The sequence below is a fragment of the Tiliqua scincoides genome, unplaced genomic scaffold (assembly GCF_035046505.1).
Source record: "Tiliqua scincoides isolate rTilSci1 unplaced genomic scaffold, rTilSci1.hap2 HAP2_SCAFFOLD_88, whole genome shotgun sequence".
Lineage (NCBI taxonomy): Eukaryota > Metazoa > Chordata > Lepidosauria > Squamata > Scincidae > Tiliqua > Tiliqua scincoides.
In genome coordinates, this window is record NW_027101668.1 from 90001 (window position 1) to 109520 (window position 19520).

The 19520-nt window shown below is 49.7% G+C and overlaps 1 protein-coding gene across 1 annotated transcript in view; it reads right to left on the minus strand.

Moving 5' to 3' along the window:
- Window positions 1-19520, minus strand: part of LOC136636095 (potassium channel subfamily T member 1) — an 80193-nt gene extending 60673 nt beyond the window's left edge. Inside the window, exons 1-3 of the mRNA XM_066611110.1 lie at window positions 19441-19520; window positions 7664-7705; window positions 2573-2652 (exon numbers count right to left, since the gene is read on the minus strand). Of these exons, the coding sequence (XP_066467207.1) occupies window positions 2573-2652; window positions 7664-7705; window positions 19441-19520 (202 nt within the window). The remainder of the gene's footprint in view (window positions 1-2572; window positions 2653-7663; window positions 7706-19440) is intronic.

Sequence of the window (19520 nt, forward strand, 5' to 3'; positions counted from 1 at the left end):
TCTAGGTCGTTACTAACAAGTGCCCCCGCAGTCGTATTTAAGCAGCCCCCAGCAGCCAGTGGGCTATTAAATAAACCCAAGGCTGTCAAGTTAGAGCAAATATGTAGAAGGCCTTGTCAATATTCTCTCACCCACCCATCCCCCTTTCGCCGCACGGTGAGAAGTTCAGGGCAGTTGTTCTGGGTCTCTTTGGGGTGGAAAGCCCTAATCATCTCTTTCCAATTACCTGTTTACGCAACAACCTAGCAAAACAATTACGAAAGGGCACGACGCATGAGAACGCATGAGCACAAAGAACTGAACAGAAACCCAAAATCCATCTCTTCTGCCATCTTATTTTCAATTGTGGTCACACTGGAAGCCCTTTAAGCAGGGCACAAAAGCTACAGTCTACCCCTTCCTAGACAAGAGGTAGACTGCCCCTGAACATGGAGGTTCCACGGCCTTCAACAACCTCAAGCGAGGTTGTTTTCCACTGGGGTTCCGAGGGGGTCTCTTTCACTGCAGTGCTGTCCTTAGCTATGCTTTTAATTTTAAAGTTTTAAAATTACGCAGCTGGCTGCTTTGAGACCTAAGAACATCAGAAGAGCCCTGCTCGTTCAGGCCAAAGGCCCTTCTAGTCCAGCTTCCTGTATCTCACACTGGCCCACCAGGGAGCACACAAGACAACAAGATCCCTGTATTCTGTTACCACCCCCTTGTACCTGGCATTCAGAGGTAGCCTAAAACCCAGAGGTTGCATATACCCTTCATGGTTTGTAGCCTGTGATGGACTTTCCTCCATCAATCTCTCCAATCCCCTTTTAAAAGACTTCCAGGCCTCTGTGAGAGTTATCTCCCTTCAGGAATAGGTCTTAAGACCCTTTTGAAGCCATCTAACTCTGTGGCCACAGGTCCTGTGAGAGTGAGTTCCACAGGTCAATCGGCATGGTTTAAGAGAGTCCTTTCTCTTTTCAGGCCTGAATCTACTGTCCATTGCTCTGTCACCTGAGTGACCCCAAGTTCTTCTAGTGTTATGAAAGAAAGAGAGGGAAAAAGTTCTCCCTATAGAAGAAAAAGGATTTATAAATAGCAGATGTAAGGGCTGATTCTAAATCAATCTCCGTTCAGACCTCCCAAAACTTCAACCACTAAAGGTTCAAGCAGCTTTGTAGTTGCGTTTTCAGTCAATCCCAGTCAATCTTGTCCACCCCCCTTCTTTGTGATATGTTCCAGGTGGAACAAATTGGCTCCATTTAATCAGATCAAATTTTTCATTATGGTCTCAGACCATTTAATCACCTGTCCATCAAGTGCTTTTTCCATCCAGACAGAACACTGTGGCCCAATTAAGACACGATCGGGTCACACGAGAGCTGCCCGACAGCCAGACGTTTGCTCTGGTGAGGTCTCAGATAGAAGTCGGAAAGGGACCAGCGAGAAGAATTCCCCAACCCCAGAAATTGGGGGATTTCCCCTTCCAAAAATGCCAAACTTTAAAAAAAAAAAAAAAAGAGTCTTGAAAGGATACGAGATCGCAAATCACATTAGTGTGAAAAAGGGAAACCGAGACAGACATCAACTAGCGCAAGGTTGGAGTCTTTGGCAGCCAGGAGGTGGCGCTCTTGCTTTTCCACAAGCTCTACTCCTGGGGAGACCAACCTTAAGATGCTCCAACCAAGGGGTAGACTCTGTGTGACTAAGGCCGTATTTTAACAGCAACAAATTATCGCTCAGGTTTTTTTCAGCAGCAAACAAATGAATCACGGGCCTCATTAAACTCTCTATCCAGAAAAAGCACCCCGTATAAATCTGGGAGGAAGGGTAGGGGTTTGATTTGTGTTCCGCCGTGGCCAGATGGGGAATAAACTCTATCATTTCATTTTACATATATAAAAAGGGGGCTGACTGCGCAGCTTCTTCCACCCCCAATCCCAGCAACCGTCTCTTATCCAAAAGCGAGCGTCCGAGGTTAGCTGCTTTGCAGGTTACGGAATACCCATCGACATTTCAGAGGGGCAAACAGGGGCATCGTTGCTCTTCTTTGCCCACCAAGGATCACAACATGGGACACATGGAACACATTTCACTGGCATGCAAGTGGCAGAGAAGATGGGGATTGGTCCACATTAAAACACACCAAACTGGAGGGAGAAACTGTCTGAAGCTGCCCACTGAATCCTAGGTTGATACTGTTTGTGGTGACTCTGGACATTTGCAGCTCTCTCTCTCTCTCTCTCTCTGTCCTGGTTATTTGCGTCCCACTATAACTGGATATCAAACAGACAATAAGGGAACAAACAGACAATAAGTGGGCAACAAATCCTCCGCAACAAATTTGCAAAGTCTCTTATCCCAGCCTGAACTCTAACCTTAATCCTATCTTTGTGCTTTAAAAATAAAAAAAGTACATTTAATATAAATATACATATTTGGGGACACACACACAAAAAAAACTGGACACAAATGTCCAGGGATGTCAATGACCAGGGCACACTTGGCTGGGACATGGTTGTCCAAAACACAATCACCCTTCTAAATAACCATACCATTATAAATGTCCACATGGACTCTGTCAATCGCCAGTACTTACTTGATCTTTGGTTTTTGATGAAGAATAGCTTAAGTCGCTCCTTGAAGGTGTTTTCGTTCACATAAAACTCCACTTGGACCCTGCAAGGGGAAGAAACAAGGGAGATTTAGGATCACAATTGGGACATCCCTGGTTTGAACGTTGCCACTATCATGAATTCAGGAGGTGGCCTTAGGTGAGCCTCAGTCTTCCCCTTCTGTAAAATGGGGATAAGGCTATGCACTCGCCTTATTGGGCTGTTGAGAGGGCAACATTAAGACAGAACCAGAGAGATTTGCACTCTTAAAATGGGGACTGCCTTCTTATTAGAATAACCATGACTCGAGGTCTAGCATTTCTGTGCAACATGCTTTGTAGCAAGGCAAATGGCTTCAGAGTTCTGCTACCTTCCAGTTGTATTCTACTCCTTCGAGGCAGTGGGGGACACGCACTCAAACCTCATTTGCACATGTTGCACAATAATCACTGTGTAGATTAGGGGCTTCCAAACTCTGGCCTGCAGGCAGGATACAGTGTGCCAGAAAATCAGTTCGGGCGTGACAGGACAGTGGTAAAGCCCTACCGCCTCCTATCTTTGCATCTGATCTTCAGATGCAGAAACTCACACCAGGCAGTCACTTCCCCTGGGAAATCGGGGCACAGAGTTGCTCAAGAGGCTAGACACGATAGGGCAAAACTAAGGCCCTTTTTGGAATCAGCACCCCAGACATACCCAGGAATAGGTCTAACTTTTAAGACAGCAAAATGTGTGTTGATCTGTGTAAACGACAAAATAGAATTCATTATATTGAGCAAACCTTGACTGAGTTTAATTCATTAAGTGCACCCTCCAAGCTAATGCTACCCATCACCTTGACGTCCCAGACACACGCCAATTCCTTCCAACTCTCTTTAAAAACAAATCTCCTGACGCATGACTCCAGCTTTCCATTCCATGCGTCTTAAGGGAAGGGAGCCACAGTGAGCCAACTGACCCACGGGTGAGCAGAGAATGATGCCCCACACACATCAGTGCGCATCAGTTTAGCCTGGTGGGCTGCTTCTTTTGCAACCCAGTTTGTGTGCACACAAATCCATCACCGATCTCGGCTTTGGCAAAGCTTCCCCCCCCAGTGGAAAAAGTTGCAGCCATCGATCACAACACTTCCATTTATTGGCTGCCATACATAAGTGATGCTTTAAAAAAAATGACACCACCCCCTCGGCAGAAGAAAAACATTTATAACGGAGAGGCAAAACAACAGCATCCATCTCTGCTTTTGGACGGATGACTGGCTAACAAATGTCACTACCGCCTGCCACATAAACGACGACGGACAGATTGAAAAAGAAAGCCAAGCAACATCCCTGCTCCCAACTTGTCAATTTCATAGCATTGGACTGTCACTGTATCCCCCAAGGAACCCTGGGAATTGTAGTTTGGTGAGGATGCTGAAAGATGACAGGAGGCAGACCATCCCCCTTACCTTTTGTGATGGTCCCCTTACAGTTACCATCTTATGCACGTCACTCAGAAGTATAGTATTGGCAACCTTCAGTCTCGAAAGACTATGGTATCGCGCTCTGAAAGGTGGTTCTGGCACAGCGTCTAGTGTGGCTGAAAAGGCCAATCCGGGAGTGACAATCCCTTCCACACCGGGAGCAAGTGCAGTCTGTCCCTGGTCTGTCTCCCTGGCTATGGGCCTTCCTTCTTTGCCTCTTAGCCTCAGACTGTTGGCAAAGTGTCTCTTCAAACTGGGAAAGGCCATGCTGCACAGCCTGCCTCCAAGCGGGCCGCTCAGAGGCCAGGGTTTCCCACTTGTTGAGGTCCATCCCTAAGGCCTTCAGATCCCTCTTGCAGATGTCCTTGTATCGCAGCTGTGGTCTACCTGTAGGGCGCTTTCCTTGCACGAGTTCTCCATAGAGGAGATCGTACATCCTGTAGAATTCAATGGGACTTACTCCAAGAGAAGTATGTATATAGGATTGCAGTGTTAGTGTCTGTTTTTAGAAGTCTATAGGGCAGTGGTTCTCACACATTTGGCACCGGGACCCACTTTTTAGAATCAGAATCTGTCAGGACCCACCAGAAGTGATGTCATAACTGCAAGTTATATCACCAAACAGGAAAATTAACCATCCAAGGCTGCAATCCTACCCGCACTTAGCCAGGAGTAAGACCAATTGACTGCCATTGTTAAAAGAATATACACAGTAGCTTGTTAAACGTACAGGTCTGTCACACTTCCCCAAATGCAGTCACATACCATGGGAGCATCAAGCCGAATATATTAAAAATAAAATATTGAAATGAACGGTTTGCGACCCACCTAGTGGGTCCCGACCCACAGTTTGAGAAACACTGCTATAGGGAGATCAGATCCGGCTGAAACTCTGGTCAAATTAGGGGATGTGGCTTTAATTAAGGGTGTCAGTTTAGGGGAGTGTTCCGGGCATCTGGTCCCAAGGGATTTTAAAATTTGTTTTTGCCCCCAGGTGCCTCAGCTACACCACTGCTTCCAAGCCCCCTTGGAGCACCATCTCGTCCACCCTCCATCACTTCCTACACACAGCTGAGTCTCCAAGGATTGCCAGCGTGAACTGAGAGCTCTTTTGTGCTGTGGAACTGCAAAGAGCTGGATGCAGTCAGCCTCTCCAGGCATTCTGCTTCTCGGTTCTGTGAACACAGAGCGCACGACACCATAGATGATGCATCGTCTCACCCAACGGCTCTCCAAACACTGTGGAGCCGTGCAGTTGCACGGGGTCCCTGACCATCAATGACAAATAAGTGCAATAATTCACAGGCTTCTCGCGTCCAGGCCGGAGAAAACAAAACCACCACCACCCACGCAGTGAATGAAATCAGATGGTTCACACATGCACATAACTTCAAGGACACAGAATGATGGGGCAGCTCACACGTGTGAACAAGCCACCAAGGACTGAACACCACAGGGGCACAAATGTCCCAGAGACTGGGTTCCCCCCATAACCACAGTTTCTGTACCCGCAGGTAGGCCCTGGAACAGAACCCTGTAGTTAAAGGGGACTGTTGTTGGCAACCTTCAGTCTCGAAAGACTCTGGTATCGCGCTCTGAAAGGTGGTTCTGGAACAGCGTCTAGTGTGGCTGAAAAGGCCGATTCGGGAGTGACAATCCCTTCCACACTGGGAGCAAGTGTAGTCTGTCCCTGGTCTGTCTCCCTGGCTATGGGCCTTCCTTCTTTGCCTCTTAGCCTCAGACTGTTGGCCAAGTGTCTCTTCAAACTGGGAAAGGCCATGTTGCACAGCCTGCCTCCAAGCGGGCCGTTCAGAGGCCAGGGTTTCCCATCTGTTGAGGTCCACTCCTAAGGCCTTCAGATCCCTCTTGCAGATGTCCTTGTATCGCAGCTGTGGTCTACCTGTAGGGCGCTTTCCTTGCACGAGTTCTCCATAGAGGAGATCCTTTGGGATCCGCCCATCATCCATTCTCACGACATGACCGAGCCAACGCAGGCGTCTCTGTTTCAGCAGTGCGTGCATGCTAGGGATTCCAGCACGTTCCAGGACTGTGTTGTTTGGAACTTTGTCCTGCCAGGTGATGCCGAGAATACGTCGGAGGCAGCACATGTGGAAAGCATTCAGTTTCCTCTCCTGTTGTGAGTGAAGAGTCCATGACTCGCTGCAGTACAGAAGTGTACTAAGGTTAACAAAAGATCTGTTCAGGAAAGGGGATGGATAGAAGATTCCACTTCTCCCATGTTGTTGACACAACCTGGGTGCTGACTCCATGTCTGAAGGCTCTTCAGGACCTTCTGGACATGACCAAAAGGGTCCTCTGATCATGTCCAGGAGTTCTGGGGTGCAAGGAGGCCAAAACCGGCCTCCTCATGCCTCAGAAGTCTTCATGGAGGCCTCCAAAAATCACTTCCGGTCACCAAGAATCAGAAATGCCTTTTAGAGGCCTCTAGGAGAACTTCTGGGGTCTTCTAAAGCCTGGGGAGGCTGCGTATGACCTCCACACACCTTAGAACACTCCCAAATGTGGGAGGTGCTTTGAGAGCTTTCCTGTGGATTTAATTATCCACGGAAATTGGTGTCCTCAAGGGAACAGATTCCTGGCAGGTACCGATGGGCCACCATATACACCACTTTTCAACGAAGTTCTCAAGGTAGTTTAAAGTGAAAATCAAATCATAACATGATTCCCGGTCCCCAAAAGGCTCACAATCTAAAAAAAAAAAACATGCAGAAGAGAATATTAGCAAGCAACCACTAGGAGGTCCCGCATTGGGGTGAAAAAGGACATCCCCCCCTGCCCCCCAGCTAAACAGCACACTTCATTTATGTGAGAGAACATAGATCTGGAAAGCAAAGCCACTGGGGACATAGAATAATCATTTCAGAACATCTGACACGCTCAGAGAAAATTAGGTAGATACATCCACAATCTACCTTAAACAGGTTTTCGTTGCCGTTTCCCCCAAGGACGCCTGAAAATTGCACTGAACTGTTAACAAACCCTAATCCTTCCCCCCCCCCACCACGAAAGTGCAGGTCCCCAAAGAGGACGTGACCGTGAAGCCAGTTTAAGTCAGAACCAGTTTAAGTTTAACCAGAACCAGGGGACATCTACTAAAATTGAGTGTTGGGAGGGTTAGGATAGACAAAAGAAAATATTTCTTTACTCAGTGTGTGGTCGGTCTGTGGAACTCCTTGCCACAGGATGTGGTGACGGCATCTGGGCTGGACGCCTTTAAAAGGGGATTGGACAAGTTTCTGGAGGAGAAATCCATTACGGGTTACAAGCCATGATGTGTATGTGCAACCTCCCGTTTTTAGAAATGGGCTGTGTCAGATGCAAGGGAGGGCACCAGGATGCATCTTGTTATCTGGTGTGCTCCCTGGGGCATTTGGTGGGCCGCTGTGAGATACAGGAAGCTGGACTAGATGGGCCTATGGCCTGATCCAGTGGGGCTGTTCTTATGTTCTTAAGTCTGCACCATAGCTACGCCCCGTTCATGCCCTCTCGCTCGCTGACGGCGCATTTTAAAATCTCCAACTCCAACAGGAACCCGTGAAATTGGATTCCCCCCCCCCCCAAACAAGCATGCAGTTCAAAGCTAACTTACTGTGACAGGGAGGAATCCATACTGAAATCTTCGACGTGGGGCCTACAGACACAGGGTAAAAGGAGCATTAAGGAGTCAGACACACATCAACAGACCATTCAGAAGGTTCTTGGACACCACCAGTGAAGCCAGACAACAGCAAGGTAAAGTCACTGAGGATCAAGAGGACCGAAGGGATGGGGAACTGCTTTCCTCAATGAGATCTTGCTCCTCTGTAGATAGAAATTACGTACGTTGATTTAAAGATAGGGACCTTTTCTGTGCCGAGGGAAGCTAGCAGGGGAAGGAGTCCTGGAATTTGGACAATCCTTGGAGGGCTTCAGTGAATTAACCCTTCATATGAACTTATCGTCAACTGGAATGATGGTTTGTGAAGGTCTAGGACAGTGGTTACCAAACTCTGGAGCACCATGACCCACCTCCTGTTCCATGGTGGGTCGCAACCCAAAAAGTCTTACATGGATTCCCTAAAGGTTGCTTTTGGGTGGTGCCAGCACATGACCCACTCTGTTGGCTTCCGTGGGTGTCAGAGTGTCTCCAGGACGCAACAGGAAGTCACACAAGCAAACTGGACTTTTGGAGATAAGTGGATAGACGGAACTGGGCACCCCTTAACACCTGCCTCAGCCAGCCACATGGGTGAGCCCCCCAGTGGCTGGGGGCAACTGAGGAAGGAGAAGGAAGTGGCAAGTGGGGGCAAACAGGAAAATAAACACGCAGTTCTAGGGCACAATCCTAACCAGGTCTACTCAGAAGCACGTCCCATTTTGTTCAATGGGGCTTACTCATTACTCAAAGTGTGGTTAGGATTGCAGACATAGTCTTATATGTTCTTAAGCATAGTTTCAGCCGGGAACGGGGGCCAAAGAAAGACGGCAAGTGCTTTTCACTGGAGGCGGGAGAGGAATTCGAAAGGAAGGCTGCTTGCTCTGGTATCATAGAGCTCAATTACTATGTCCTTGGTCCTACACCTAGATCAGTGTTCTCAACTGTGGGTCGGGACCCACTTGGTGGGTCGCGATCCGATTTCTGATGGCTGGCGGCAGCCATCTTGGAAGATGGCAAAAGACCCAGTTGGCACCATTTTGGAAGTGGGCAAAGCCTGGGCGTGGCCATTTCAAGCTTCCCGGCATTGAGACGGCACTAAGAGCTGCTGCCTTCCAGCTGGACCTCCCTCTGCACTCGGAGGCTCTCCCTCGGGGGGGGGCCAATCGTGGAGTGCAGGCTTGGATTGCAGGCAAAGAAGGCCGGACGAGAGGGTGGACGAGCCAGCCAGGCTTCTCTCCACCAACCTTTGTCAGCTTGGCTGCCTTGACGGGATGGGCTGCCTCGGGGTTGCAAGACAGAGCGGCTCTCCCCCCTGCAGCTGGACTGCGCTGGAGAGTGTAGGCGGAGACCTGAACACAGGGCTTGGGTGAGTAGAGGCAGACCCCCGCGATCTCCCCTCTTGTGAGCCTGCCATGAAAGCAGCATCACTGACACCACCACCCCACTGCCGTTCTTGTCCTCTGCATCAAAACCTCTCTGAAATCGCCTGGAAGCCGCGATCCTTTCCCGCCCTGGCTAGCACGTCCTCTCTTTATATCTTTGCTGGGGGTGAAGGGGGATCCCTAGTTGCCTGGCTGCCAAGCACCCAGGCTCCCCCAGCCACTTCTCTGATGTGCACCCTTCCCCTCTTCTTACTTCTCTCTTAGCTGCAATTCTGTCTACTCTTACCTGGGAGTAAGCCCCATTGTCAATAATGGGAGCCAATTCTGAGTAGACGCGCTTAGGCTTGGGGGGAAGGAGGGGAAGCGTCCCTGTTTATCTTTCTTCTGAGGGGGATATACTGTTTTTATTTCCTTCGTTTACAAAATCTCAATTTACAGTTTGAGTTTCTAGACAAGAACGTCCTGCTTGATGACGTCACTTCCGGCCCCGAGATCACAGCGATGTCACTTCCTGTTTGATGATGTCATTTCTGGCTAGGACATCACTCCAGGCTGCTGGCAACCACTTCGGCTCCGAGATCACAGCGATGTCACTTACTGTTTGATGATGGTCATTTCTGGCTAGGACATCACTTCCAGGCTGCTGGCACCACTTCCGGCTCCGAGATCACAAGCGATGTCACTTCCTGTTTGATGATGTCATTTCTGGCTAGGACATCCCTTCCAGGTTGCTGACATCACTTCCGGTGGGCCCAGGCAGATTGTCATTCTCAGAAGTGGGTCCCAGGCTAAAAAGTTTGAGAAGCACTGCCCTAGATTTTTAATGGATATTGATTGCACTTCCTGCCTTTGTCCTGGAATAATAGGGGGATCTGGCATTGAGCATTGCCCTAGCAAGTAGCATTAGAATTTAAAAGCATCTTGAGATGATCAGAGTCTGCTAATGGGTGCTGCTCTATCTCTCTGTGTGTGTGTGTGTGCGTGCGTGCGCATCTTGCATACCATTTTGCCCCCTTGCTTTTTGGAACCTCATCCTCAACCTCCATCATGAATGACATCCCCTTCCATTTACTTCCGCTGGGAGGTTGGCCTGTCTCCTGCGAAGAGTGGACACATTGCTTCAGGTATCGGGCCACCCCGAATAAAGTGGGTCCTCATTATCTGTACGCTCAGTATCCACAGATTAAAATATCCGCGGGGGGCAAGGCTGCAACTGGAGGGCCTTAAAGACCTCCTCCCAGACTCAACAGGAAGTGCCTTCCGCATGCTTCCAAAGGCCTCCTGGAGGCTGCTGAAAGGTACTTCTGATCCAACCTCCCCCCCAATGAATTTCACTAGCTGCAGATATGGGTGTCTGTAGAGGGTCCTGGAACGATACCAAAGACCCACTGTATGTTGGTGGAGTGTCAATCTGCTGGAGGAAAGGCATCATTTTAGAACTACGGTGATGGTGTTTGCACTGGTGGTGTCCTCCTTGAACCTTCTGTGATTGGTCCATGCGGATTAAACCAACAAAAATGGAGGGGGGGGAGCAACAAGACAAATGGAAAAAGGGGTGGAATTACGGATGGCACAAAATGACACAGAGTGGGACGATCTCAAGAAACGTTTTGTTCCAAACAGACATAAACATGTACTGCATATTTTCCAAGGATGTTGGTTTGGGGCTTGCTTGGATTGGCCCAAACAGTTTTCCCCCAGAGAACCTCCAATCCAGTGGCATCACTAGGGTTTATCTCACCCCCATGATGAACCTTCTCTCATGCAGTGGGCCGGACAATGCCCCATTTCCCCACCCCACTGGTTTTCTGGCTATAACATTTGATAGAAAAGAGATAATTCAACATGGTTTGCTTCATTGCATTCTACACGAACTTACGCATCGATTGACATATAACATGATGGTCCTTATTCAAAAGTACCCAAGTTCAAAAACTTTTTGCCCAGTAGTGTCACCCCCCCCCGTGTGTGTCATCCGGGGTGGCCCGTACCCCTAGAACCCCCTAATGACGTCACTGCTCCGCCCATCATATCGAGGCCTTGGAGAAATGATCCAACGAATTTTCGTTTAAAACCCCATTTGGATAAATGGGAGTTTATGGTCAGCCTGCCTGTATAAAAACCATCTTGAGCCTACAAGAAAGGCGGCACTGTATATAAATATTGTAATACATAAATAAGCTTCTGACCCAATCTCAGCTGGTCTTACCCCTTGTTAAACTCGTCACTTACTAGTCTCCAGGTCACCAGCTATTGCTCTCTTGACACCTGGAGAAGGCCAGCTCTTCAAGACGACAGGATCTATTCCCTCCATCCTCCCAGTTCGCACCTCGGCGCCCACCCTCCAATCCCCACCTTTCCATTTCGTAATGAGAATCTCATGACATCCTTTCACCCCCATTTTGAAAATGACACCCACATCCCCCATTTTGCCATCCTTCCAGAAACAGGACACAACTTCTAGAACATTCATTCATTCATTCATTCATTCTAAAGATTTATAACTGCTTTTGCAAAGCTCCAAGTGTGTACCATTTCGATAGCACATGACACATAAAAAGCCATAAAATAAATCACCCCTCCTCACAAGCCAAGCAAAATGAGTGTGTCAGAAACCATATAGCAAAGAAATCATATAGCCAGAAACCAGATAGCAAAGGGGCTGTCACAGGTCAACAGAGAAGACCCTGCACCATAACAACATAAAAACAGCCCCACTGGATCAGGCCATAGGCCCCACCTAGTCCAGCTTCCTGTATCTCACAGCGGCCCACCAAATGCCCCAGGGAGCATAAGAACATAAGAGCAGCCCCACTGGATCAGGCCAGAGGCCCATCTAGTCCAGCTTCCTGGATCTCACAGCGGCCCACCAAATGCCCAGGGAGCAGAAGAACATAAGAGCAGCCCCACTGGATCAGGCCAGAGGCCCATCTAGTCCAGCTTCTGCATCTCACAGCGGCCCACCAAATGCCCCAGGAGCATAAGAACATAGAGCAGCCCCACTGGATCAGGCCGTAGGCTCATCTAGTCCAGATTCCTGTATCTCACAGCGGCCCCACCAAATGCCCCAGGGAGCATAAGAACATAAGAGCAGCCCCGCTGGATCAGGCCAGAGGCCCATCTAGTCCAGCTTCCTGGATCTCACAGCGGCCCACCAAATGCCCCAGGAGCATAAGAACATAAGAGCAGCCCCGCTGGATCAGGCCAGAGGCCCATCTAGGTCAGCTTCCTGCATCTCACAGCGGCCCACCAAATGCCCCAGGGAGCATAAAAACATAAGAGCAGCCCCCGCTGGATCAGGCCAGAGGCCCATCTAGTCCAGCTTCCTGGATCTCACAGCGGCCCACCAAATGCCCCAGGGAGCATAAGAACATAAGAGCAGCCCCCGCTGGATCAGGCAGAGGCCCATCTAGTCCAGCTTCCTGCATCTCACAGCGGCCCACCAAATGCCCCAGGGAGCATAAGAACATAAGAGCAGCCCCACTGGATCAGGCCACAGGCCCATCTAGTCCAGCTTCCTGGATCTCACAGCGGCCCACCAAATGCCCCAGGAAGCATAAGAACATAAGAGCAGCCCCGCTGGATCAGGCCAGAGGCCCATCTAGTCCAGCTTCCTGGATCTCACAGCGGCCCACCAAATGCCCCAGGGAGCATAAGAACATAAGAGCAGCCCCGCTGGATCAGGCCACAGGCCCATCTAGTCCAGCTTCCTGCATCTCACAGCGGCCCACCAAACGCCCCAGGGAGCATAAGAACATAAGAGCAGCCCCGCTGGATCAGGCCATAGGCCCATCTAGTCCAGCTTCCTGCATCTCACAGCGGCCCACCCAATGCCCCAGGGAGCATAAGAACATAAGAGCAGCCCCACTGGATCAGGCCACAGGCCCATCTAGTCCAGCTTCCTGGATCTCACAGCGGCCCACCCAATGCCCCAGGGAGCATAAGAACATAAGAGCAGCCGCACTGGATCAAGGCCATAGGCCCATCTAGTCCAGCTTCCTGTATTCTCACACCAAATGCCCCAGGGAGCACACCAGATCACAAGAGACCTGCATCCTGGTGCCCTCCCTTGCATCTGGCTTTCTGACACAGCCCATTACATGACATATTACATGACATTACGTGACAGCCCATGACAAAGTCACCTTGCTGGCACCCCCACCCCCGGCTCAGATAGTGAAAATACTCTAAGCCAGTTTCTCTCAAACTGTGGGTCAGGACCCACTAGGTGGGTCACGAGCCCATTTCAGGTGGGTCCCCATTCATTTCATTATTTTATTTCTAATATAGTAGACTTGATGCTACCAGGGTATGTGACTGCATATGGACAATAATGCAGATCTATACTTTTAATAGGCTACTGTGTATAGGCTTTCAACAATGAGAGTCAATGGGACTTACTCCTGGGTAAGTGTGGGTAGGATTGCAGCCGAGGTTTGTTCAAAATTTTCCGGCGTGATGATGTCATTTCCGGTCATGACATCACTTTCGGTGGGTCCTGACAGATTCTCGTTCTCAAAAGTGGGTCCCTGTGCAAAATGTTTGAGAACCGCTGCTCTAAGCAGGCCCTAACTGACCATTGTACGGAATGGACGGGAGAAGGTGGTCTTTCAGATATCCCAGCCCCATGGGCTTGAAAGGCAACTTCTCGCCCTGCAGGCGGAGTGAACAATCAAGCCTAGTGGTTAAACCCCATTGACACATTCAGACTGATCAGACTTACGAAAATCATTCTCAATTTGAAGGTACAATCCCACCGCCCCAAACGGACCCAGATGTGCTTGAATAAAATAGCGTAACTTGGTGATCGACTTCCTCCACATCCAAGGGAGATCTGCCAATGGCTCTTCAGGGAAGGGGATGAGGAAGAAGGTCTTCTAAAAGCCCACAGGTGTTTTTTTGGGGGGGCGCGCGCTGGTAAGGTTTGTGCTGCCAACTCCACTGAAGGGAGAATGTTCTGCCAATTTCTCTCCTTCCACTCTCAGCAGTCATCTTTTTTTTTTTTTACTGTGAAAAGATTCCTTGCCGGGAGAGGAAGCCACAAGCCAAGAGACAACAGATTCCCAAAGATACAGACAAACAAACCAGAAAGAGAGGTTTGTGCAAGGGGGAGGGAGCTGTGGAGGTAGAAACTCCCCCCCCTTTGGCCCCATTTCATGCACAAAAGTCATGAAGATGGTAAGCACCTGTGGAAGGGAGGAATCCTTCTCTCTCTCCTGCCTGTGGGCTTCCCAGAGGTAGCTGGTGGGTCACTGTGGGATGCAAGAGGCTGAATCAGAGGAGCCTTGGGTTTGACCCTGATCCCGATCCTCTTCTTACCTCCTTCTATTAGAATGCAGGGGTTCCCAAACTTTAAAGCACCGGGGCCCACTTTTTTAAAATGACACCCTTAACGGGACCCGTCCAGCTTTTTATCCTTTTTTTATCCTTGTTACTAAGGCCATGTTCCGGAGCGTTTGTTGAGTTCCATGTTCATCGGATCGGGACCCTTCTGGGGGGCCTTGCGTCCCCCTTCACCTGGCCTTTGCTAAGAGCAGAGGCACCGCCTACTCACGAGTAAACACACGTGTCGCTCAGTATTGCTTCCCATAGGGCTCAATACAGTTGTCAGTTTCGGAGGGACTGACTTACTCCGAAGGAGTTGTTTGGGGGGGGGGGAGGATTTTGGTTCATCGGATTGGGACTATTCTGGTGGCCTCGTGTTCCTCGAAGTGGTCCAAGGCCCCTACTCATGAGTAAACACACACAGGCCGCTCCTTTTTAGCTTCCATAGGGCTCAATCCATTTTCATTGTCCGCTACCAGCACGTTGGTTTCACAACACACCGACAATTGAGTCACTGGTGGTGGGTCATGACCCACAGTTTGGGATACACTGTTCCACAGCTTTACCCCTGCAAACGGTGCAGGGACATTTCTCCTACCCAAGGGAGATGGAGTGAGCTAGAAAAATGACGCATAGATATTGCCTTCTTCCAAGGGGCTTCCCATTGGAATGCCACAAAGAAGCATTAGCCCCTCTGATTGCTTGTCACCACTGTGTTGGCACCTCGGACCCCTGGAAAACCAGCTGTCCTTTCCGCAGGCAGAGCGACTTAGGCTTCTGCCGTGTTCTGTGCATCGTTCCAGACGCGTGCCAGAATGTTGGTAAACAGGCTTCCGTGTGCCAGTTTTGAAAAGACACACAGCAAGTCCCGAGAGCGCTCAAAAAATAAACAGGAAGTCATGGCAGAGAGAGTCTCCGGAGGGCGCATGGATCCCTGGAACGTGATAAAACAACAGCATTATGTGCTAAAGAGACAAGTTACTCTTCTAATGAGCTGTGTGCGCACAGAGACTTTTGCAAAGGAGGGAATGAAGTCACTCCAAACTCTGCACCTGTCCAGACCCAGAATCATTTCTTTACTCAGCGTGTGGTTGGTCTGTGGAACTCCTTGCCACAGGATATGGTGATGGCATCTGGCCTGGACGCCTTTAAAAGGGGATTGGACAAGTTTCTGGAGGAAAAATCCTTTACGGGTTACAAGCCATGATGTGTATGTGCAACCTCCTGGTTTTAGAAATGGGCTATGTCAGAATGCCGGATGCAAGGGAGGGCACCAGGATGAGGTCTCTTGTTATCAGGTGTGCTCCCTGGGGCATTTGGTGGGCCGCTGTGAGATACAGGAAGTTGAACTAGATGGGCCTCTGGCCTGATCCAGTGGGGCTGTTCTTATAGCAGCAAATCTTTCTAGAGCATCTACAGCCTGTCAAGAATCTGCTGTGCAAGGCCATCTGCAAGCACTCAGGGCTTTCGGGGTATAGGTGTGGGCGAAGAACGTCACAGTTCCTATGCTCACCGTGACTTTGAGATAAGTGTGATGAGCCCCAAATGTTTGCCCTCGGCAGAGCCCAGATAACTCTCTCTATCTCTCTAACAAGGTTTCCTGGTCAATCTCTGGCTCCGTGCCGAGAGATTGAGGGTTCCCCACTGTGGTTTCCATTCACTCTGCCAAACCGGTCTTCTAAAAACAGAAGCCAGGGCAGGTACCACTGGCACAGAGCCCCAAATACACAAATATTCTTTGGGCTTTTATTATTATAACAACACGCAAAGATTGATTTAGCTGGAGGAGCTGTTTCCAATCACCCCATAAACATCCTTTTGAGGTTAGGGTTGGAGCTCTTATTTATTATAGGTGGGTTCCTATATCCCTTGCCTGTATATCTATTTTTTTAATCTCATCCTTCCTTCAAATCACTCCAGAGGGCATCTCTGATCCCCTCTGTTCATCATCGCAACCCCCCGCCCCCCGAAGGATAGACAAAGAGGGCAACTGCTCAAAAGATGGTTCCAAAAGTTTTGGGGCTGAGTTGTTGGCATCCTTCAGTCTCGGAAGACTATGGTGTCACGCTCTGAATGGTGGTTCTGGAACAGAGTGTCCTCTCCAGTGCGCGAAGCCTGGGTAAGGCAGATATGGAGGATAGACTGTTTCCCATGCAGCAAATCCCCCCTCTCCACGTCGCTGAAATGGTCCAATGGAAAGGCAGAGGCCAATACGGTTGGTTCCAGCGGCGTCGCAGGAGTTGCCAGAACGTGACTGTGTTCAGCCATAAACTGCCTCGGGGACTCTGGCTCCAGATTTTGCCTCGAGGTTGACTCCTGAAGCCTCTTCCATAACCGGATGTAGCTACAAGGCAGTGGAGGTTTGGGATCAGAGTTTTCCTTCTCTCAGATGAGCTGCCTTCCCAGGCTGACGAATCCCATCTACCCAGTGGTAATAACATCCAATAACCACAAAAACCGAGTGGTGGGACAGTCAGAACAGACAAAAGAAGATATTTTTTGACCCAATAGGTCATTGATTTGAGGGACCCCATGCTTACAAGATGTGGTGATGGCACCTTAAGGCCTAGATGCCTTTAAAAGGGGATTGAATCGATTTATGGAGGAAAAGCCCATCGCAGGTTACAAGCCGTGATGGGTATACACAACCTCCTGGTTTTACAAGTAGGCCGTCTCTGAAGGCCAGGTGCAAAGGATGTAGGTCTCTTGTTGTCTTATGTGTCTCCCTGAGGTATCTGGTGGGCCGCCGTGGGATACAGGAAGCTGGACCAGATGGGTCTTTGGCCTGATCCAGCAGGGCTTGTTTGGTATGGGTCCCTGACTCAATGGAAATAAAGCTGGTTTGCATGCAAAGGATTGCTAGTTTGGATCCCTGGCACCATGCCCAGGTATAGCTGGAAAAGAATATTTAAAACCGTGGATAGCAGCTGCCAGTCAGGGTTGACCGTGCAGGGCTAAGTGGAAGAATAGCCAGACTCTGACTAGGCAGCGTCTGCTGTCTGAACTGGCAAAGTCCGACAGAGGCTCGGAGCGTCAGACACAATTTCCAGTTATTAAAACATAATTCAGTGACCTACCAGGCACGAGGGATCCCCAGGAGAGAAGAGATGAATGGAAATTAAAATGCGCTTGACACGTTCGGAGCCGTTATGGAAGCCTCGATAAAATATCGAGGAGGAACTAGTCCCAGAAGGCGATGACCGAATGGCCAAGATCTACCGCCACGGCAGAGACAGGGAGACACAAGAATGGCCAATTACACCCTGCTAATCGCGTTTCCTGCTCAGATAGCGTTTCAAGATTGGCAGCCCTCCTGTTTCTTTTCGGTGGTGCAGAATATTAAGTGGGAAAGAGGGCTTCTGAGGGCACGGCGCGGGACGTGTTGTTTACACATGGAATTGGGAGGTCTAGACGATAGCAAGATCCTAAGAAGAGCCCCGCTGGATCAGGCCAAAGGTTCATCTAGGCTAGCTTCCTGTATCTCACAGTGGCCCACCACATGCCTCAGGGGGTACACAAGACCCCTATATCCTCTTGCCCCTGGCATTCAGAGATAGCTCACTTCTAAAACCCATAATGGCTTGTACTGTATGGATTTTCCTTCTAGAAATCTGTCCAATCCTCTTTTAAAGGCGCATAGGTCAGGTGCCGTCACCACATGCTGTGGCAAGAAGTTACATGGGTTCACAACTTGCTGGGTAATGACCACATCTTTCCTAAAGTGCGCTGCCCAGAATTGGACACAGTCCCCCAGGTGAGCTCTGACCAACACGGAGCAAAGCGGAGCCACAACTTCTCACAACCTGGAAGCGACGGTCCGACCGACGCAGGCGAAAATGGCATTCGCTGACTTTGTAGCCGCATCACAAAGCTGGCTCATGTTGGGCGAAAGCGATGGGACACCCCCCAGAGGCCACCAGCAGTCTCCGGAGCGGAGAGCCAAAGCGGAGACGGGTTACTCAGAAACGGCAACGGAAGCAGCAGTTTTGGAGAACTCAAATCTCTAAAAGCCTATTACGGTTTCAAGCCAGAGTCAGCTATTAAGGATGCAAACCAAGCGTTTGCAAATGCACTGGGGAAATAGAGTGTGCTGGTAAGAACTAAGGGGGGAAGCGCCTTAGTTTATTAGTTTAAACTAAGGTATAAGCCTTAGTTTATTATCTTCATTATCGGGTTTCCTGCCTGGGACTCTCTGCTGAACCAGGTGTGGGGCACAGGGAGGGGCCCACAGCCACGGATTTATTTAAGCAGCCGGAAAGAACATAAAAACATAAGAACAGCCCCACTGGATCAGGCCATAGGCCCATCTAGTCCAGCTTCCTGTATCTCACAGCAGCCCACCCAATGCCCCAGGGAGCACACCACATAACAAGAGACCTCATCCTGGTGCCCTCCCTTGCATCTGGCATTCTGATATAACCCATTTCTAAAATCAGGAGGTTGCGCATACACATCATGGCTTGTAACCCGTAATGGATTTTTCCTCCAGAAACTTGTCCAATCCCCTTTTAAAGGCGCCCAGGCCAGACGCCATCACCACATCCTGTGGCAAGGAGTTCCACAGACCAACCACACGCCGAGTAAAGAAATATTTTCTTTTGTCTGTTCTAACTCTCCCAATTTCAGCGGATGCCCCCTGGTTCTGGTGTTATGCAGCCGGAAAGGTTGAAGAAAACACCAGTGAGGTCAACAGGAAGACCTCACCGCTGTTCCTTTCCTGGATTGCAGACATAGTTTATTAATGACAAGGCGGCCCTGCGCTGCCTGCTTACCGGGAAAAGGAGGACAACTGAGTTATTTTCCAGGACACAGGGCTAAAAAAGAGGACCTGTCCTGGAAAAAGAGGACTTCTGGTCACCCTGGACCTGATCCAACAGGGATCTTCTGCCCGCTGTAAACTTCATCACTTGCAGTTCCATCTACGGCCCAAATTATTACCCTTCATTCCACAGCCGGTCAGCTGCAAAGGATTCGCAAGCTTCCGCTATTCCCGCAAGATCTCGCCACGCTGAAGGCAATTACCTAAGAGCAAAAGGCATTCGTTCTCGAATCGTCCGGGTCAGCGGTTCAGAGCAGCGACTGCTCACTCCTTTGGAGGACAT